We start from the raw sequence: 22,664 nt of genomic DNA on the forward strand, positions 1-22,664 counted from the left end.
CAAACACCAGGCACTGCTGTGTGCTGGGGCTGGTGCCCAAGAACAGGGACTTGCAGCCGGTGAGAGGAGAGCGAGACCACAGCGTTCACACCAAGAGCTGCCTTTGACACGTGATCAGAAGCAAAGAGGGATTGTTGCAGTCGCAGGCGTCCTCCACAGGAGCACCCTGCTTGCAACAGCAGGATCGTAAAGGTGGAAGAACGAGAAATATGAGTCCCTTCCCTGAGGGCTGCACAGGTGTCCTCCCGTACTGTCCCTGCCCTCCAGTGCCACTTCCCGTGGATCACTGATGGGAACAATGCGCCATATCCCCACTCATGGTGGAGGCTACCGCTCACACACTGGGGCTGCAGGGGACAAGGTGCACAGGAGCACAGGAAAGGCATGGCAGGGCTGCTGGACATGTCCTGTGCATGCTGGGAACAAAGGCTTCTCTTCCAGGCCTTTGTCTGGAGAGCATGTGTCAAGCCTACAAACCACTGGGAACCTGTCTGCTTCTGCAGACACGTCCATGACCAAGGCTGCATGTGAGAGATGATGTGTGGAAGGCAACAAGTTAATTCAGTGATCAAAGTATAAACATAAATCTTGAGACTAAAAAGTCTGGAAAGTCAAGTGAGCAAATCACCTTAGCTGAAAAGTCTATGTGGCTTTTTAGGGCTGTGGAATAACTTCTAATGGGAATCCCCAGTATAGCACTGCCTACACAAGGATTTTTAAAGGTGTTGGCTTGAGTTTGACCTCAGTTACACATGGATGCTACAGCTGGAGCAATCCCAGTGGATGATGGAGATGATGAAGTTATACCAGCTCTGCTTCCTGCAAAAACAATACATGGTCCAGAAAAGCTTTTCTGAAAGAATACAAGGAGCTCTGATTCACCTGCATTGATTCACCTTCTTGACAGACTATATTAATCAGTTCTTAGTGGTGCTGGCAATATTTTAATGTGGCTGTGGTTTTACTTTACAGCTTAGGTCATTTTTTGTGATCCTTCACAAAGAGTTTACCCCTTTACTGACTACTTGTTAGAATAGGAGCAAATCTATGAAAATGGCACACAAACACAGTTACTCTGATTCTTGCAGTAACTATTAGTCTTTAATCCTGAAAGCATTGTGCTTTGAGATGGAATTAAAGAGAGAGGATTTAGAAGATGCGGTTTTGAGATAAGGTTAAATAACCCCATGTTAGAAAGTCAAGGTACTTGCAATTATCTTGTAAAGGAAGGGTCAGATAAAACCAGTTCCTCTTCCAGCTTTACTTTCTTTACTGAAGCAGGTTAAAATACCTACAGAGCATGGGAAATATATGCGACCTAAAAACTACAAAAGTAGAATTTCAAATTTTAGACCTTGGCCCTTGCTTTATTTTTAAGAATGTAAAGAAAGGATTTGTGAGTGTTGATATAGCAGGAGAGTGGAGGAGAAAAGGCAGCAGAAATGGTCTCAAGCACTTGTGAAAGTTCATTCCAGTTACAATTTTTTCAGTACTGTTTTTTCTGGTACTACCTGCATTTTGCCAGCCTGGGCTTCTCCACTTGAAGAGCTGGTCAAAACATCTCTCTAAAGTAGCATTAATAGTATATTCACTTCTGCACTACACATTTAAATAATAGCATTAAAATATATCCCAGTTTGGATATTCAAGGCTAGAAAATAGTTCACAGAGTTAGCAGATAGTTTTGAAGAGGCTCTGCTCCTTACCTTGTCAAATGGAGGGAGAGGTAACTGGGGAAAAATAAGGTGAAATGGTGAGCCAACTTGAAGGCTTTGTGTTCGGATATAGGTCAAATTATGACATACCAGGTAGAAAATGAGAACATTCAATGGCATGGTGAAATCTGCCCTTTTGAGGACCAAAACTAAAGAATGCATCAGTAGAAGGTAAAAAGACTGTAAGCCATTCTTCTCACGGAGTTGAGTGATTCATCAGTGCAGAGCCAACACAGCTCAGACACCTTTTGCTGATTGGGAAATTTTAATGAGCCACCAAGGATGAGAAAGCCATTGAAAATTCCCTCTGCAGTTCTGCAAATCAGTTCAAGCCACAATTGCCAGGGCTTGTTGTTTTACCTTCCATGTTGGAGTTAATTGGTGGTCCCCTATTTTTTTTTTGGCATTTGTGGAAAAAAAAATATAAAATGTCTAAATCTATCACCTTTCAGCTCAGCAGGAATTGTGTACAGAAAGGTCATTAAAAGGCAGTGAATGGAAGTAACCACATAACTTGAACTACAAGAGTCGGAAAAGAAACCTCTAAAAACCAGGTTAGTTTTGCAATGCTCACTCCTTATGCATTCGGAGAGCACAAAGGTCAACTGAGCTTTTATTGCCTCCAAAGATGTAGCTAAAAAGGGAAGGAAACTGTAATGAAATGACTGCATCTGTCAGCTGGTGGAAACCAACATAATCCCACTACAAGATGCAGTTTAAATTAGATAACAAATATGAGGCTGGTAAAGACGTGTGCTGGGAAGTCAGTGTTTCATTCAGTGCACAGACAAGGCTGAACATTCAAATGCTGACCTGAAGCATATCCACCAGCATCCTCAGTAAAAGGCACTGCCATTCCTAAGGCACTGGCTGTGCTGATGGGGCTTGGTGCAGTGCCAGGGTGGGGACACCTGTGCCCTGAGGAACCGTATTTTCACACTGGAGATGGCGCTGTGTGCCCTGACCAGCCAAACACATCTGGAATAACCGGCACCCCTGAAATGGTTCTGTGCCCTGGGTCAGTTCATCCAGCACTTTTCTATCCAGTGGTATTGCTGTATGTCACGCTGCACGCCAATGCTGCACCCATGCCAGAGCTTTAATTTGAATCAGGAGAGCACTTTGGTCCCACGTGTCCATCCTGTCCCAGGCTTCAGCAGAGCCACCTCTGATGGCCTGGGTGGCCTTGCTTCCAGGTACAACTACACCAGGAAGTGTTCTACAATAACTAATGGGAATTCAGCCCAGGAGACCAGCACAGAGCCAGCCTGGTGTAAACCTTTCAGCATGACCAGTTCCCCCGTACAGAGCCCTCCCTGCTGCACTACACCACCTCCTAGCTAAGCCTAAAGCCTCCCTTGATGTACACAGGTCTAGCAGCCTCCACATCACCCAGGGAATGCATACCCTCAATGCCTAACCCAGATTTGAGTACTGCCTCTTTTTCGTCATGGCTAAAACAGGAGAAATGCTTCTTAGCTAGGCAACCGGCTATAGGGACTGATTAGGGTAAAGTTCCTCTGAGAAATTTATTTTTAAACTGATTTAGGCCAGCTTTTTAGCTATAAAGATGGTGGAAGGAATGATCCCAAGTGCTTCTGCTGACCCAGTTTTACAGGAACAGGCACCACTATTTTACAAAAACAGGACAGTAAAAAAGAAGTTTAAACCCCTCGATCTTGGTTTACTCTCAATCTCCAGTTCATTTTGGAATAAATCTGGATGGCAGCAGTAGCTGGCTCAGAGCAGCCTCTAGGGGAGCTAGAAGATTGTATCCAGGGGTTTTCAAAGAAGCAAGCTAGCCAAATTTTCTGTATTGTATGTACCACACCAGTCTTTGTTATGTTTAAAGCAAATTACTTGCTCATGTTGACCCCAGCATCCTGCCCAAAAGCTCAGGTGATCTACTCCTTCCAGTCCATTTTTTGAAACTGGCTCTGCTGCAACATCTTTAAAGAGAGGTACAAGTTAATGTGCAAATCTCAGACAGATGTGTTCAGCACAAACACATTCAGGTGACAAACTGCACATTCCCTGGAATGACATCACTAAGCATACAGAGTGCTGCAGCAAGGCAGCTGACAGGGAAGGCATGCCTGGCATGCAACCATGGCTTCAGAGGGAATGGCTTCCTTAGAAAGGGGGCCTGGCAGCACCCAGAGCAGATAGGACCAATTAGGAGCTCACAGGGAAGACAGGACCAAATAAAAAAGGTTGTCAGAAACCTGCAGAGGTTATGTCAGCACTACACAGGCCCATTGAACTAACTCTGTCCTCTCATAAAAATTCAGCTTCTGTCCCACAGACTGGCACACTGTCTCATCTGCAAATTTTGCTGTCATGGCTAAAACATCTACTCATCCTCAGACTTAGGGAGGTGTTAGTACAACACGAATTTCTGCCCAGTGCTCACAGGTCTATTTGTTCCTTCTCTTGCTCTTTCCCAGAGGCAGTTGCTCACCTCTCTGCACTATGGCTCACAGCCCATATTGGAAATGGAAGGGAGATATGAGCTATTTCATGGATGTTTAGTTCTTTGAAGAGTTAGTGGCACATGGGAGACAAAAATGCACACCTACAGAAAAGCAGCTGTACAGCAGCATAAGCAACATGCATTCAAGTACACTGAGACAGTCTAAGTAATTCACATAGTGATAAAGAAGATTTTTACAGGGAAAAAAAGTACTTAGGATAAAAGAAACAAACTAAAAAAGGAAATATCCAGACAAAAAGCTTTTTCAAATTGATGAAATGATTTCAGTACAAGTTCCTACTAAGTTCAAACCTAAATGCTTTCTCTGCAAGCACCACCAAGTACAGAAATCAAGAGACTTCTGCAAACAATATGCCCTGAAAGCAAAGCAGTCAGATAACATAAGATGAAAGTCAGCCTCCCACAAGTTTAGGGTGGACACACAATGCAGATTTATCAAATACAAAAGGAAACAAATCCTGCTGTCACAACCCCTGACTCTAGCTCAGAAATGCTTTGCACACCATTTCCACATAGATGATTAATTCTAAACCCCTTGAACTCAGAGTCCATGGCAAGCTGGATAAAGAAAACAAAAAGCATGGGACAAACCTCACTCTCAAGAAAAAACAACGTGGTGGAAATCTTTTGCTGGAACATCTGGAGTCATCAATGCTCCTGTTACACAGGGTGTAATGAGAGATCCTTGAACCAGCTCGGCTTGGAGCTGAGGTTTGATTAGGACATGGCATGCTGGCAACTGCCTTTTACCAGCTGATGCACAGCAGTTTCGCTATCGGCAATGAGCTGCAACTACCCCTCCCTCCTTCCCAAGAACCATGAGGGCACAGTCACCACCAGGACCAGTCCTGTCCTGCCCAGCCAGCAGCCATGCATACCACGTATTTTCCCAAACTCTTCTTGGATGCACAGAATGGTATCTCCTTTCTGCTGAGACAAAAGTAGCGGTTTGTCCACCAATATCAGGCAAAGGGCACTGTTCAGCTGTCAGTGGGGCTTTTTTTCATAAATGGACTGTTATTTCACACCCATTGGGATAAAAGGAACAAAGAGAAATCCCGAATTTCAAAAATTACAGTTAAAAAAATTGTTCAGAAGGAAACAGAAGCTTTTTTTTAAAGCTTTCTGTGCCACTCTTCTCTTCCTTGCCTGCTCTGGGGCGCAGTTCCCCATCACCAGTGCAGCCTCGTTGGCCACCTTGACATTCAGTCGGCACTTTCCACAACCAGAGGATTCTCATGCCAATTTATCCTTTTGTGTCCAGAAGATACTGGACTGTTAACCAAATCGATTGATCCAGCTTACCTTTGGACCATTTCCCGGTTTCAAGTGATAACCAAAAACAAGTTCAAGATTCACTACTTTCTCTACGTTTTCTTCAGCTCCACCTGCAGAATCCTGCCAAAAAAAAAAGGCAAAGTGAGACTCCACATCTACGACAATCCACTGGGAGACATGAGCACAGCCTTTGGTGGCATAAAGGATTTGCCTTTCAGATGCTACAAGACTGGCAGGCAGCAGGAAGGAGGCATCATACTTCAAGAGGGGCCATGGCTTCTGTTGGGTTTAGGGCATGCAGTGGGTGGCATCTGGGAGATGCTGCACAATTTCTGCTCTTGGCCAAGCTGCTCTGGCACAGCATGGTGTCTCTGTGAGTATTGTGGCAGCCTCTGCCACTGGAATTGCAGCTGGCACGGCAGCAAAGCCCTGATTTTCATTTTCCCCTTCAGGGAACAGAGTTTTGCTATATGCAAATTTACTGTAAGTGGATTTCAGTCTATAGCTGTGCAATAAATTACGACTAAAAAAGCTACTTCAGGCTTTGGGGTCTAGAACTGCTGATTAGTTCACTGAACTAAATCAGGGAAATATTAGTTTTAGCAACCCCAAGGTTCTCAAACACTCTCTCCCTTTTGCATGGCTCTTGTTACATGTATCAGAAAACCAACAGGTTAACATAAGGGTGACTAGACATTATAAATCATCCTTCTTTCCTGTAACATTGACTAACTGAGGAATGATGGGCTTGCTCTGGGCCAGGGGTCTGCTGTTCTTCAGTGGTGAGCAGTCAGTGGCACCAGTTTGGAGGATGGCTCTTAAAAGTTAATTTCTGATTACTGACAGCAAAGGAATTGCAACCACTAGCCTTCTAATTTAATTCCACTGGTTCCATGATAAAATCTTAGAGCCTCATTGAAAACAACTTTTATTATCTTATTACTTGTTCTGACCCATCACTGCTGTTGACCCTTTCCATTTGTTACAACTCCCTGTAGGAACTGCTGCTTTGCCCTCTCCTGAACGGGAGAAAGTTGAGACATGAGAACAATAAAATATTCATACTAATACAAGAAGCTGTTCTTATATAAACAATGCAACTTACCTTAATTAATGGCGGAAAATGAAATAGATTTAGGTAGTCATGGGTTAACTTCTCGATAGCAGTCTAGGAAAAAAACAAAAAATCAACAAAACCAGATGGGAGTTATTTAGTATCTCATACTGCAAATACCAACATGAAAAACAGTGAAACTCCATGTGCACTGTGTTTTCCACTGTGGATACATTAGGGCATGTGAGAAGAGTTTAAAATACAGCCCTGTTCTGGAAACTGTTGTGGTAGATTGGCCCCATTTTGCATTCAGAATCAGACCTGCTTAATCAGAGAAAGAGATGTTTGGGGGGTTGTTTTTGTTGTTTTTATTTATGCTTAATCAACCCAGGAAGCTGAAATCATTCATTTTGGGCATTATTGACTTTATTAAGTTTCAATAATTTTCCCTGTAGGAAACGTAAATTAAATATATCAGTAATGGTGTGTGGGCTTGGAAAAAATGGCTGATGAGCAAAAGGGGAATAAATCTGTGTGACTTATGAAGCTAAATTTGCAGGACTAGCAATTAGGATACAAGTGTCTCTTTACTAGCAAATTGTGATCTAAAATGATTGAGACCCAGCAGAATTATAGATGCTGCTTTTAGAAAAACCCGTTTCCAAAGCTGCCAGAAAACTGAACCCTCTCCAGTGGCTACAGTATTAATACCATTACTGCTGTCTGATCACATTTTCCAGACCATGATTTTCTTAATTCATTACAAACAATTAGATATTTAAAACACTGTGAAACAGAGCTTTAAGAAGCTCTGAAAGAGCTTCTGAAAGAAACCTGTCAATCAGCTTTAAAGTTGTCCAATGGAGTTTTGTTAGTCCAAGTATGCTTTACACTATAAATGAGATACAAAAGTTAAGAAGTTCAGAGATTTCAGTTCAAATAACTATTTTAGTATCTGCTTCTCCCTCAGCTAAAGTGAACTCTCTCTGAGTATACCCAAGTTTTCTGCTGGGCCCTCCTATGTGAATCTGTAGCAGAACTGCCAGTCTAGCTCACAGGAAAACCAAGAACTACAAAGGAATATAAAGATAACAGAATGTTTTCGTGCCTCATAAGATGCTCAGGTTGCTTTGGGTTCTAGATCAACATGAACCTGTAACTATTTTAGATACCAAATATATACTCTATGTAGCTCTGTCACTCTGTTAACACCACTGAAAACTCAAAGACTCCTTAATGTTCACACTATAACCTATAACCTACTGCAACATTCAATATATGCTGATGATACCTTTAAATGGATGATGTGTCCTCTGGAAACAATTCCCATGTCCTTTAAATCCTCTTCTTCTAGAAGAAGCAGTTGTTTCCCAGTGATATGATGTTCCTTAAACAAGCTAGCATAGACACTCATTTCACCAGAAGCATCGCCTTAGAATAAAAGAGGTTATTCAGAAATGCATAGGGCACTTTATGGGAGGGGGAAAAAATGAACAAATGTATATATGTTCATATATGTGAATATGAAAGTACATATGAATAGCTTTTACCTTTTCTAGTAAGTTGTTGCATCCAGAAAAACTGCAAAGAAAGAGGAATCAATCTTGAAGTTCACATTACCAACATTTGGTATTACAGTTATTTGGAGTCCACAAGTACATTCTTTTTTAAAACAAAAGTTAAAAATATTTCTCACTTTGGTTTAAAGGACTCAAGATTCACCAATGCAGTTGATTACTTCTATTTAGCTTTTCAAAACTGCCTTCCATTTTGCAGACACCTTCCTCATTTTATTGTCATGAAGAAGAGAAATGACCAAATCAGCAGCTGAGTGACGTCATGAGACTAAAAGAGCTAAAGTGAAGGAGCCAGGGCTGTTATGGCTTTTGCACTGGCTTTCCAGACAGTCTTTCAGTAAACATCAGCTAAACAGCCCCACGATGCACAGCACACAAAGAGACTGCCAGATAGGACATTAAAATCATTATGACACATCACTATGCCACAGATAAATCACTGATGTGTCTTGTTTAGCCTTTTAATCAAATAACAAGGTAAAAAAGACTCAATGCCATCTTTTTATAGGAAAGGGATTCCACATGCCTTAAAACCTCCTTCACTTTTTTTCGGTTAATTTCAGTCCACGTGGCACACAGAGGGATAAAACCTTCGAAACTCTTTTGTCCTGTCCAGCATCAGGTCTTCAGGCACTTTCACATCCCTTAAACTGTGACTCAGGAATGCCCTCCTGGCTGCTGACAGCTCCCAGCTCCCATTATTTTCTGGGCTTCAGAGAATGTGGCTGTTTTATGATGGTAACTCAAGTCCTTAATTTACTTACAGTCATTTTAAACCCTTTCTAGGACACAAGTTTCACCAAACAAACAACAGTAAAATCTCACCTGGGGATGTTCTGATCCGGCCTTCCCGCCCTCTGTACCCACTGTAAGATGCTAAGAGAGCTCCAGCAGCACGATGCTGGCCACATTAACACAAAATACTCACCACATCTTCTTCAGTCCATGCATAAATATCAAAGGAGGGCAGCAACTGTGTGAGAGATACGAATTGAAAAGAAAACCATCTGACCATTTTTATACCCTCCACCCAAATTTTACTCTGGTGGCTGATTTTATTCTGTTCCTTTTTCCCTGCAAAGTACAGGACTTAGACTGCGACTGAGACTGACATATTAAAACACTAGATTCACACTGATCATGGGCTGGCTCCATCAATATGCTGTCGGTGATAAATCGATCCCATCATTTTATGCAGACAGAATTACCAGCAGATCCCCAAAAGAAACAACTTAGGAAGCAAAACTAAACTGTCCGATGGCAAGAGACTCTTAACTGTCTCTCCTTTTAGCTCTGACACTTGGGAAGGCTTTTGCTTTTTTGATTTCTGCAAAGAAAATAATGCTGTGATTATGATTCCCTCCCAAATGATGGATATTTTCTACAAAAGGAAGGAAAACTGTCATTGGACAGCAATGAAAGCAGAATTTGGAGTCTGGCCTCTACAGCTAGTCTTCCCCTCCAAGTACAGACAATTCTCTCTTGGTTTCTGCCACTTTAACTGCTCCCCTGAGGCTAGGGGAGTACAGCAATTCCCAGCCTCCTCCAAAACTGGATGAAAAATGGTGTTCACTCTTGAAACACTAGTAAACCACGGAGGATGCACAGGGGAACAGCTGCATTAAACAAAATTCTGGGATGATTTGAAAACTGACAGAGGAGATGTCACTGTAGCAGTGATTGCCATTTTACTCATTCAAGCACATAGTATCCCAAGCTTCAGCTTCTTGGCATTTTTATCCAGCCTACGGAGTTAACATTAATTGGTGTGTATCCATATTTGGACCGTAGGCATCTCCCAGGAGCTCACCACCATAAAGTAGTTGCAATCTCTTTGATGTAGATACCAGTGATTAACAAGAGACTCAGCTCTGTTACCACCAGCCCCCATGGCTTTGTTCCCTCCTCCAGAGAACTCTGCCACCCCTGAGTTCCCCAGCCTCCACCCACAAGCCAGGCACACCTCCTCAGCAGGCACTCACCCCTGCCCACCTCCAGCTGAATACTGAGCCCCAGGACAGAGTTGCTCCTTAGGTGCCTTCCTGGCACTTCCTTAGCACTTCCCTGGCTCTCCACGCACGACAGCAGGGTCTAGTGTAATCTGCTCACAACTTTCAGCCATCACTGTAAAACACCCTTCACAGCACCCATGTGAAACCCCCACTGAAGGACTTGTGATTGCCCAACATCCCTTGACTTCTGCCTCCATATCTATCGACTTTTTGCTGCCCACCCACTTTGAGGACTTTTCAGATTGTCTTCCTCTTCCTCCACCAATGTCTCACTCAAATCTTGCTGGGCACAAACAATTCATGAGACCAGCTGAAGCCACCTCTTTGTGAAGGATGTAGCAGGTCCTCAAACACACCCCTCTGCCCACTGTTTCCCCAAAGGGGACAGAGCCAAAGGCATCAGGGTGAACTGGCAGAAAGCTAGATGTACCTGCCTGACAAAAATGAGACCTTCCTGACTACTACACCACACTTGCAACCAATCTTCTCCACCTACCTGCTGTCAGGCATTCCCTATGCTGACAGCAACATGCAGCCTGGGCAGGATGCTGTGGGGCAAAAGTAATGCTGGGGGAAACACCTAAGCACAAGGAAGGGCAAGTGGCAATCATGAACACCCTCAGTGGGTTGTGTCTTTTGAATGTACTTATAGTCAAACCAGCTGGTGCTGCAGGAAGAGCCTGGTACAATAACTTGTACAACTCAATCATTTAATGCAGAAGTCCAATATTACATTTTTAGTTGTACAGTGGATTTTTTCAGCTTTCCCCATGTTTAAATACAACCAGTGGCAGAATATGTTCCGTATTATTTCAATTTTCTTTTTTTTTTTAATATGGAATAAAGGGGAAATGTCACACAGTGAGTAATACAAAAACATGACTTAAACCAGTAGACAATAAGGAACGATTTGAAACACCAGCATTTTACACAGTGACACAAATGCATAAAATTTACTGTCAAAATGTTTATTGCAAAATAGAAGATTGGAACAAAGAGAAGCAAAGAAAAAGTTCACATCAAAAGAAAGTTTATGACACCAATTGAGGAAATTGAATACATTGCATGATTTCTTTTTGTTTGTTTGCTTTGGTTTTACACTGGAAAATCACATCCACAGTGTGAATAAAACAAGACATGGTATGTCAAGTGCAATAAAGAGAATAACTAACACTGCAAGATTTTACCACACAGAAGTGTAACATTGCATGTTCCACACAAATGATATATTCAGTTTACAGCACAAGAGTCTTGGCATAGGCGTTGCGCTCAGCTTTGCTTTTTCAGAAGGGAAAATGAAATTTTCTAACACTGTGAAAATATTTTCTATTCAAATTCCATCAGTTCAAACTTGAAGTGTAAGTAGCATCGACTCCTACTATTCAGTACAAAACTTCTTCAGTAGTGCAAAAGCAAGAAATGCAGTGGACTATATCTGACTTTAAAAGGCATATGAATATTTAGCACACAATATAAAATGTTTAAAGAAAGTTGTTGGTTCTACAGTTTTAAAATTAAATCTTCACACATCAGAAATCTCTGTGCAGATTTTACAGTGTACACTAAGTTGAAGTCTGGAGAAAAGGGGAAAGGTCCCTACTCCAGATTCCTACCAGTGCATTTTAAGGGCTGTGAAAATTACTATATGAACTTATTTTTTCTACCTGAACGTTCTACCTACAACTGTAGTTAAAACCTCTGTCAAGTTAGAGGTCTTCTTAAAAACCTGTAAAAGCTGCCTGATTACAGAAAAGGAACTACAGCACTAAAGACACACAGTAACACTGCTGAATACTTAACAGCTATGTGCACACACAGGATTTATTGCTACTGCTGAGGCCAACACCAATTACTATCATATCAGATATTTAAATCAGAATAAACACTAAAACCCAGAAGGAAAGGGAATCAACATCTAAGAAAACCTCTGGAACGATAAACAAATGACAAATCAAGAACGTGACTGTACGACAAGAGGCTGCACCAGATGTCACCTCCAGGAAGCCTTTCCCATCTAGAGGGGACAAGCTCCACGTTAGGCAGCACACACCTGGCTGGGGATGCAGCACACCTGAACACTGTATCTTAAGACACTTGCTACTCCGAGGAATTAGTGGTGTCATCATCACAAAAATTACTAGATCAAAAGTTTTCCTCCATTAAGTCACCTTCCCACTTTTTTCTCCACTGCTGAAGGAAAAGAAAGGGAGTTGGGCATCCTGTCTTGGTCCCAGCTGAGCCCGCATTTTTACGCAAGCCAAAAGTCAATTCTTCCCATTCTTCTCTCAGGCCATTTACCCACCTAAGTCAATGCTGGCATTACAGCAGCTGGGTAAAAATGAGAAGTTCAGGCCTGGTTCTTACCTTTCCCTTCCATCAAATGCAGGCATATCATTTTACTACAAATACCTCCAGAGGTTTATGGAAGGCAGAGAAAACTGGGAACCCAAAAGGCCTGGCAGGCCCTAATGAGTTGAGAGGTGTACAAGGCACAGGAAGGCTTTTGGTGATTTGCTCACAAGCCCAGAGCAGCCAGAGAAATACCTTCTGGGTTTGGTTAATGCTTTCATAAGCTGACACACTATCTGGCTTTGGACTGTTGTGGAGATTCGTATAACCTGGTGATGATAGAGGTAGAAGGTGGACTGGGATACGCTGCAGATGAAAACCAGTGTGGAAGATTAAATACTCTGAGCTCCTCCAACCACCACACCTGCCCACTTTCAAAGCCTTTATCTAGTGAAAAGCATTTCAGAGACAGAAACTACACAGCTTGATTCTCACATATGATTTTTGGCTTGAAAACTGAAGACATCTGGCATGAAAGTCATCACAGGAAAGTAAAAATGCAATCAATACTACTACCTTTTTAGTAAGCGCAGCCAATATCCTAAGTATAACCCTATGCCAGGGGAACTGCATCAGAAGTTTGTCAGATGTTATCTTATCTACAATTCAGAGACCACCTTTGCTACCTTGAAACCATGGGGAAGTTTTACAAGAGTTTAATTTTTCTCTTAAGATAGCTTAATTTGTTTTGACAAATAACATGGGGAAAGAAAGGCAAAGAGGAAAAAAATCCATCTTTGTGTCATTAAAAAATACTGAAACTAACTATCAAATAGAAATTCCTATAAGCATGCTACCAAATTCTGATGATATTTTGCTGACATAAATTACACATCTGAGTAAGCACAAAACTTTATAGACAGACTTAAAACTTGTGGTTTTGCAACTATGAAACCCTCTGTCATACTACTTAGGAACTATTTTTATTTCTGTAAAGATTAAAGAGTGGATTTACAAATTCAGTTAAAATCCATACAACAGAAATGTGCATGAAGTGCTCTGAGATTGTCAAACACCAAAAAAGTGCAAAATCTGCCAGGGACAGATTTTTTGTGCTTTTTTTGAATCCTAAATTGTACTGAACCAAATTTCATTTTCAGTTGTACAACCCTACACTGCTTATGTGGTACAGTAATTATGTACAATGACACACATCTTAAAATCTAAAGTGCACATATTCCATTACACAAATCCATCAAATTTTGCTGAGTGCAAAGTGGCAGTTACAAAAACAGTAACATTGCTGTGGGTGTTAGCAGACGTAGACTTAGAAAAATAGTACAAATCTGCACTGAAAACGGCCTTTTTGCTTGTATTTCCATTTCATACTTTGCCCTTTCATGTCCCTTTTTCTCCCTAAAATCAGGTTGCTTTGATGGACCTAAGAAGCCATTTCTACCTGTGCTGAGGGAGCAAGTTTCCCCTTGGGATACTCCAAGGAGTAAATTTACTGCATCATTTAAAGTACAATTTTGTTATGAAAAAAACCCTCCTGGATACAAGAGGGTTAACTGCAAGTCAGCGGATCTGTAACTGTTTGGAAGAACATTAAATTACATCCTACAGAAGTTAAGCATCTCGGAGGGTCTAATCCTGTGCAAACTGAGTGGAATAGGCAAGTTTAAAGCACAGCACTTGCTGCCTTGCAGGTTACCGGAGACCAGCGCTGATGCTTAAGGATAAAACAATTCTCTCTGATGACCCAAAGAGGTGCCCACTCTAGAAAAACTCCTTCAAAGAACTTTCTGTTTTGTTTGTGAACACGTAATGATTTGATGCCTGTTATCTAATGTATCCATTTTTCTCTAAGCTATCTACAAAACACTCACCATAATATGTGGGTTAGAGCTGTGTAACAGGCAAGCCTATAATTAAAGAAGCCACTCAAACCCAGAAGTTTTCATAAAAGAAACCCCTCCAGTAATTGAGAATGGAATTTTGATGGCCTATTCCCACTACCACTGAACTGCACAGTAACATTTTTCTTTTGAAATGCGGCCCTTCTTCCTTGGGCAAATATTTTACATCTTCCTTTCTAACCTGCATCTGTGTTCACACTGGCTTCCCTCCCTCCTTCTGCATCACCACTAAAGGGGTCATCAGGAGAAACGTCCTCACTGCTCTCAACATAAGTGCCTGGCAGGCAATTATTGCAGCAGATTGTTACACACTGAGTTTTACAGTAAGCCATAACAGCAGTGGCAATACTTTAAAAGTGATTTAGCTGCAAAAACAGGTACATAGAGACTAGTAAATATTCCTCATATTACTGCCATCACAGAGAATTTCACATAAGCCACAGCAGTAAGGCCCAAGCTGAAATGTCATAGTGGCTTCTCTTTGTCCTTACCTAAGGGTAGCACACACTGTTTAGGAGACGCAACAGAATCAAAATTTACGAACACCAATTTTTGCTCTCAGGTACAAGAATAAGTCCATCAAAGTTAATGAGGCTTCCTGGATTTACATCAACATAACTGAAAATTAGCTTCTAGATCACAATATCTGATAATAGATGCAGAGGTCTGATTGCAGTTTGCTTTGCTAGAGTGAATTATATACACATGCACATACACGTGAGGGAAAAAAGAACATTTATACAAATCATCTACTAATAGGGATTATCTGGATTCTGCTGCTATTCAGTTAAATTGTGTATTTAACTAACTCCTCTCTTCCCCTCAAGCTTCTCTCTTCCTACAAACCTATTTGTGACTTCCCACAATGCTGCCTTGAAAAAGGCTTTAAATTAGAAACACAGCAAACCCCATCAATGCAACAGTAAGAAAGAATGGATTAGCAAATCTGGAAGTACAAGTATATGCATATGACTGACAATTGAAGGGGTAAGGGAAATGACAAAAACACAAAAGAAAAACTTGAAGTACATTAATGGCATTAAAGGCATTGAAGTTTCTCCAAGTGTTTTCAGATCTTAAGTTTATCAAGCCATAGTTTCTGTAATCAGGCATCAAGAATTATAGATGGTTCTTAAAATAATAATTATAATCTCCATTAGTTTGGAAAGTTTAGTTCCAAATTTCATCAAAGCAGAAATAAGTCAGCACAATCTAAACAAAAACAACATGTCTTTCTACACACAAACATGCTCAGCCTGGAAAATATCTCACTTTTTTTGTTGTTTTTTTTTGTTGTTCTTTTACAGGATTTAAACAGACCAAACTGACAGGATTCTTGTTCTAAAACTTTATTGTTTTGCTTTGCTAAAACAATTTCAGGGTTAATTCTATAACTTATTTCATTCACTGCTATCATCTGTGTCGTCAAAATCATCATCATCATCGTCATCTGACCAGTCGAATTCACTGAAACCCAAAGCCATGTTGATTTTCTTCCCTTTTCTCATAGAGGTGGTTTTAGAAGAATTCTTTTTGGCTTGCATGTTTATCTGCATTCCAGAATGCAGGACAGATCCTGCTTGGTTCAGAGAGAAGATATCCCCAAAGCCCGTCATCATCAAGGCCTTCAGACTTTGGTTCATGCCAGCTACCTCCCCGTTACTTGTTGCTGTGATCTGACAAGACATCTCTGCACTGTTTGACTCCTCTGTTTTAGATTCAAAGTAAGACTCCTGAGACATTCTTGCAGCAAGAGGTAAGAAAAACTATTTAAAGGAGGAAAGGACAGAGCAAAAGTGAAAGTTAGAACCAATTCAAAAATCAAGGAAAAAGTAACCACCATATTAGTTGGCAATCAACAGAAAGCATATGATTAGTGAATCTAAACATGGAGATCAAGTAAGGATTCATTAAAACAGTGTCCTTCTGGGGTCATTGTTCTTAAATCAAAGTGCAAAATCACTGAGTGGCATGGCAAGAACCACAGGTAGCAGAGCTCTCATGACAAAAGAAGGTCTAAACTCTTCAATCCTTCGTTTTGTACAGTGCAAAACAGAACGTGACAGTTCCCAGCCAGGTAGACTGGCTCCCAAGACAACGTGGATAAAACAGAAGTCTGAGTGAGCTGCTTAATTGAACCTTTCAGGATTGAAGAATAAACCAGGTTAAGATCAGAGAACCCAAATAGGCTCCCGCGGTTTGGTGCAGAAGTAGCAGCCCCCAAATATCAGAAATACAAGCAGTAGCAGACTGGTTTTGAGTGTGTGCTCAAAAGAAGAGAAAGACATCACCCTGCAATGGTCACAATCAGAAATGAGCCTCTCACCAATGCAAAGGACAGTGGAATCAGCCTCCAGATTGCACTAACACCTTTCGCAAGCTGTCCCAGGATGAGCAGGCAGGGGAAGAGGGGTTGTTTTAGGCTGGCTCTTCAGCTTAGTTTTTGGGAGGTTTTTGGTTTTTTTCAGTGATATCAATAGCTATCTGCCATTTGTACGTCACATTAGATCTCTACTGATATAGCCTTCACCTACAGATAACGGCATTCTCCTGATCCGGGCTGTTTGTAATAACAAATGCAATGTGTTCTCTCCAGCTAAACAATGATTAATGCCTCTTCAGAGTGGCCAGGCTTAGTAACCTCTGTGACAGGCTTGCCTGTACTCCACAGGGAGTAAAGACTCGGGAGTTCATCCTAAACTAAACTACCTACTGAAACAACAGCAAAGGAGCAGTGTGTGAACACTTGAACTGGCCTTTTTTTCCAAAGCTGTTTGCAAAAACCACTTGCCCAAAATTCACGGTTTTTTCACTTTATTTTAACCTAATCAGAAAACTGACTGAAGAGTCAATGGTAGTTGGTCACAACAGGTTACAAGGGTAATCATGGTGATGCCCTTGTCTCTCACACAAGAGGCTTCATGACCAGGCTGCTCAAAGAGTGCCCATTTTTTGGTAAAACCACCTACACTGACTAATTGTCTGTCATTAAAAGAGACAATATCTGTCTTTTGTTCCTCTCGAGTTTTCCCTACTTACACAGGCTTTCTATTTGCATTGTGGTTAACAAAAGTTAGTCATCAGGGTTTAAGAAACAAAAACAAAACTAAGAAGTTGGGGAAATGGGATGCCCTAAATAGTCTTCATGCATCCTATGGTTAAAGGATGAAAGAACCAGCAGCTAAGCTTCTGTACACTTGGCTGTACAAAAAAACCCCAATTACACCATCACCAGAGCAGTAGTTGGATTAAGAACACCAAAAGCTCCCACGATAAAAAGAAGTAATGTTTTAAAACCAGGATGTAGCCACATCACACACCATTCCTTGCCAGTTAGTTATAGGAACTTTAAATCCTTAGAAGAGCATGCCCTGACATATGGGAAGGAATCCCTATTAAAAAAAAAATAAAAAAATCAACAAAGCTGCAAATCAGCTTTCCACTAGAACACATTTCTGGGTCACTGACTGTTCAATGCCTGATAGTGGGTAAACTGTGAACGGCCATAACTGTGGCTAATTTTACAAGTTATAATTACTTTACTTCCTCCATATTTTGCCATCTTGTTAGCTGGAGAAATTAAAGAGCTCTTTGGGACAGGACATGCCTTTGGTGTCACATTTCATAGGATGACTATCATGAAAAGACAATGAGAGATGGCTGGGATCCACCAATCTCCATAAATTCCACTGTTCTTAAGTGACCACCTGCAGGTACATGGCACCCCAGGTGAGTATCTGGATTTCATGTCTTGTTCACTGTCTTCCTCTAAATAAGAGGTTCAGCTTGGCTACATAACCCTGTCTTCTTAAAGTCAGGTCCTCTTTCAAAAGAAGTTTCCCATTTCACTGCAGCTATGGATATATTTTACTCCTCCAAAAGGCTCCAGATTTCCTTGTGCTAGAGGCTCTTGGAGATCTGCACAAAGGAATTGGCAGAGATCAGACTCAAAGGTGTCTTTGGTATAATATACAGCAGAAATAGGGACAAAACAAGAACAGGGAGAAACACTACTTGTGTTTCTAAATGTTGGCCTCATCCTTCTCTCATGCTGAAGTGTGTAAAGCTATACTTTATCCTTTAGAGCAGGAGCAGCCTGCCACTCATAATTACCTTACCATGCAGGATGAAGCTTCTACCAATCCTACAACACTGGAGAATCAAGTGGCAGAGACAGCTTTGCTGTTCTCCTCTCACTTGGTTTGAGTTTCAACTCCTGCACACCACTGCTGGCCTCTGGTCTTTGCTGCAGAGCAAAGCAAAGAGGTGACTGCAGAATGCAGAGCAGGGACAAGAGTACCAGCTAGGACACAACAAGGCCTAGTATTGGTTAAGAACCCGGTTCATGCCTAGTGGACACCCTAAGCTGTGTCATAGCTCTGGTTGCCATATCTTTACTACTGTTTTTACAGTCAAGGTAGCTTAAAATCAAGCACTGCAGCTCCCCACTGCAACCCTCAAGTTTGATACTGCTGAGTAGACACTGCCTGGACCAATGGAGGGAGGCAGATGCTTGACTCCCAAGGATTACAGTTTGCAAACAGAATGCCCAGGGATATTTTCCAAATGGTTTACAGTTATGAATTTAAAATATAGTTGTACATGTAAGCAGTGCTTTGTAGAACTTCATTTGCTATGAAAAAGACAATCCTGCTTCAATAAGCCATTTTTTGCCAGTATGTCATTTTTTTTCAAAAAAAAGGGCCTTTTTTAAAGCTTTTCTGTGTAGCAGTTCACTTAAGATCTATAGAAAAAACAAACCTATATTTCTCTATTAGAAGACATTGCATTTAAATGCAATAGGAGAGTTGGGTTAATGTTATGCAGAAAGATAGTTCATGCTTAGCACAATAGGCCTTAGCACAATGCTTTATTCTTTCAGGAATGCTAGCTCTAAGTGAAAAGTACAAGTCATAAGCAAGTACAGCATAAAAACCCTAGGGCCTTGCTGGTGAAAAGGTTTGCTCATTAAGGCTGTGTCTCATGCTGTGCTCAGAACAGAGGATGGCCCACAGCTCAGTTACTGGAAGCTTGCAAGCGTTAAAGCAGGCACGTAGATATCTACTGAGAACATACAGTATCTGCACACAGGAAAACATTCATCCTTCATTATTTCATTACTGCATGTTCACAGCTGGAATGTAAGTGCAACTTCATTCAAACAACAGCAATAAGCTATGCCTTGAAAACAAGTCATATGTAAATGGGTCTGGCTGGAGTCAAGGTTATAAGTAGGGTAAAACTGCATGAGTAAAATCATATGCTACTGCAATCTCTATTTGGTATTTGCTTTGGCTAGTGCTTTAAAAACAAGCAGATATCACAATATTTTTTTAACAACTCTGTTGTAATATGTCTTGCCATGCACTAACCCTGTGGTCCTCCCTCTGCCAATCAGTGGTTGAAGAGCATCACATTTCATTAAGAAATTCAGGATAATGCAAGCAAGGTTTTTTGTTCAATTTATTAATAGAAATGTAGCAATTCTAACAGCTGGTAACTGGCCAGTGAAAGTTATGTTATCTATAATTATGAACACAACCTTAAATTAACACTTCAAACTTTGACCCCCTTTTTCACAGAATGGAAATTTGCTGCTTCTCAAAAAAAAGAACAGAATAAAAATAAAATCTACATAGGTTTCCTAAGATGTCTTCTGCAAGATACAAATAATGCTTACATTTAAGACCAATCCTTCATCCATTAAAGTCAACAACTTTCTAGCTGAAAAAAGAATTTACTGAATGCAAACAACTTTTAAAGTTGAGAACTCTAAATAAATCAATAGGACATTACTTAAAGTGCCCATGTCCCCGTATGAACTATCAGTAACATCTAGTACCTAATGTATTAGATGATTTTTTTTAAAAAATACTGTTATCTGGAGTGATGCAATAAAATAGATTTTAATTGGCACAAGGAACCAACTACAGACAACTGGAGCACTACTTCTTTGGTGTTTTGAGATTTACAAAGACAAAGCTCCAAATACTTTCTGACACAAGATGAAAAGTTGAATTATTGTCTACTTACAGGAGTATTTGATTGTTCAGTTAACTTCTGCTCCCACATCTTCAAACGTCGCTCCCGTTCTTTTAGCTCCTGCTCTTTAAAGCTCAGATCACGCTCCAGTTTCTTTAGTCTCTCTAAGGTTGCCTCAATTTCACATCTGCACAGAGACAATTTGTTATGTCTTGTCTTTTCCTGACAGATATAAATTGATTATAATTCCCACTTGAATGTTAATTAAATGTGAAAGGCTGAAAAGTACAATACTAACTCAAGCAGTTCATTTAATTACCAAATGCAAAGCCTTCCAGAGCTTTAAGAACAAATTGCAATGTTTATACTTAAGAACAACCATAATATCTTCAGCTGAAGAAAAATAACATTTAAAAGATAAAATGCCACATAACAACAGTATTTTAAGAATGAAAATCCCTTCTTTCCCCTCAACATCATGAAAAGTGACCTTATCCATAAGGAAACTGCATTAAGAACTGGTAACAGGACAATTCTTAGCAACACAATATGGGCAGTCCAAGAAGCCCATTTGCCTGGGTTTATAACTTGGCTATAAATACTATTTGGACTTGCACTCAAATGCACAGAAGCAGTACTGGGTTGTTTTACCCTCTTAACTTCCTGTTTCTTTAGGTGAAAACATAAGAGCAAGAATACAAACCATGCTATGACCCAGCCCTGCAAATGGTTACAAACACAAGCTTCTCAAGTTAAGAACAGCTGTGAAAAGGATTTGGTTTACTTTTCTCCACTTCTCACCGTACATGCAAAGGTATGAAAAATATGAAAGGCAGGAAATGAAGGCAGTACTTTAAGAAGCTTCAGGTAGCATCTTTATTTGGTTTCATTGCACGTACCTCCCTCAACAAAGTGGTTTCTTTTGACATACTTTCTGATGGACATTATCTTTTAAACACATGAATTGAACCTCTTTCAGAAGAGAGTTTAACAAGCTTTGCACTATGAATACAGGGGTATATACTAGAAGGTGAAAAGCAACTCTGTCACCAGATTCAGACACATTTTTTGCTCATGGGATAACCAAAGAGAAAACTCCAATTTGTATCCAAGGCTCTATTTGCATTTAATGAACCATTTCTGTGCCTGTTTGGAAGACTGTGCACTGCCTGCCACCTGTGTCCTGACTATGGTTTCAACTAGTCTTCGGAAGCAGTTGTGGAAAGAGTCAGTCCTAGTGTTTTGTTTTCCTCCTAGAGAAAGCAAGCTCCTAAGGAGACAGAGATGCTAAAGAGAGTTCTGGAGACAGCCATTGGGACTCTGCAAGGCCAAATATTCTGCTCAAACTTTCACAATATTTTTCCTGTGTAAACACACCGCAAACAAGATATGTTCCTTCTGATGTTTTCAAAAAGAAAATAAAAGGACTAACAATGTTAGCTGCCATTTCTATTTAGGGTAGGGAAACAGAATTATTACTTTCTGTAAATCTCCTGTCCTAGCATGGAATGAATAAACTCTTCTCCACGATCAACCTAAAAGAGTTCAGGTTCTCAGTGTGGGAAAATGGCATACCCAAACATATAATATAAATATTCCAAATTTTACAGATTTCTCAATTTAATAAGACATCCCTGTCAGAGAGTAATGCTTACAAAGTACAATGAAAGGATTCAGAGCTGGAATAACTAGCAAAGCCTACTGCAAACTCTAGCACCATGCTTTAATTCTACCGCAAAAATCAGCCACCTGGGGGAAAAGGCATTTATCACACTTGAGTCTTGCTGACTGAGCTGTTCAGGGTGGTGGTCAGAAAAAATGCCCCTCTTAATTATCATACTTCAGATTTCAAACAAAATTCTCTATCATATTTAGGCATACAAAGGTCAAGACTGATCTCTGTCCTGGGTAGAAAATGGTGATAAATCCCAATAAAGAGACAATAACAGAATAAAACAGAAAAGCACTGGACAGAAGGTCCAGTGATTTTGCTCTCAACATCCATTCTTTTCAACAGAGAAAGTGACTCTGCTCTCAACATTCATTTCCCTATTATAAAGTCAGGTGCAACATATACTATACAATCTACTGTGGGAACTACAGAGCATTCTGAGGACAACTGCAAGTGCAGTTTTTCTCAGTTTGTCTCTCGTCATCACTGCTACTTACACACAACTCTATAATTTTTAAAATATGTAAATTACATTCTCTTTTAAAATAACATTCTGAGCTAGGGAAGTCCTGGTAACAATAGTTTTCTATGCGTCAAAAGTCTATTTTGTGCTGTAATTACCTCTCTTCATTAGACAGAAACTTCTCTTATAATAAAAGGTCAGTCTGCAAA

The 22,664-nt window shown here is 40.6% G+C and overlaps 1 protein-coding gene across 1 annotated transcript in view; it reads right to left on the minus strand.

Annotated features, from left to right (window-relative positions):
• Positions 1 to 22,664, minus strand: part of MAP3K20 (mitogen-activated protein kinase kinase kinase 20) — a 92,734-nt gene that overhangs the window by 14,000 nt on the left and 56,070 nt on the right. The window contains 6 exon segments of the mRNA XM_050340187.1: positions 5,515 to 5,607; positions 6,593 to 6,655; positions 7,833 to 7,972; positions 8,092 to 8,122; positions 9,047 to 9,091; positions 20,372 to 20,507. Coding sequence (XP_050196144.1) covers positions 5,515 to 5,607; positions 6,593 to 6,655; positions 7,833 to 7,972; positions 8,092 to 8,122; positions 9,047 to 9,091; positions 20,372 to 20,507 — 508 coding nt within the window.

Source organism: Myiozetetes cayanensis, unplaced genomic scaffold (assembly GCF_022539395.1).
Source record: "Myiozetetes cayanensis isolate MyiCay16 unplaced genomic scaffold, myiCay2020 scf9, whole genome shotgun sequence".
Taxonomy (NCBI): Eukaryota; Metazoa; Chordata; class Aves; order Passeriformes; family Tyrannidae; genus Myiozetetes; species Myiozetetes cayanensis.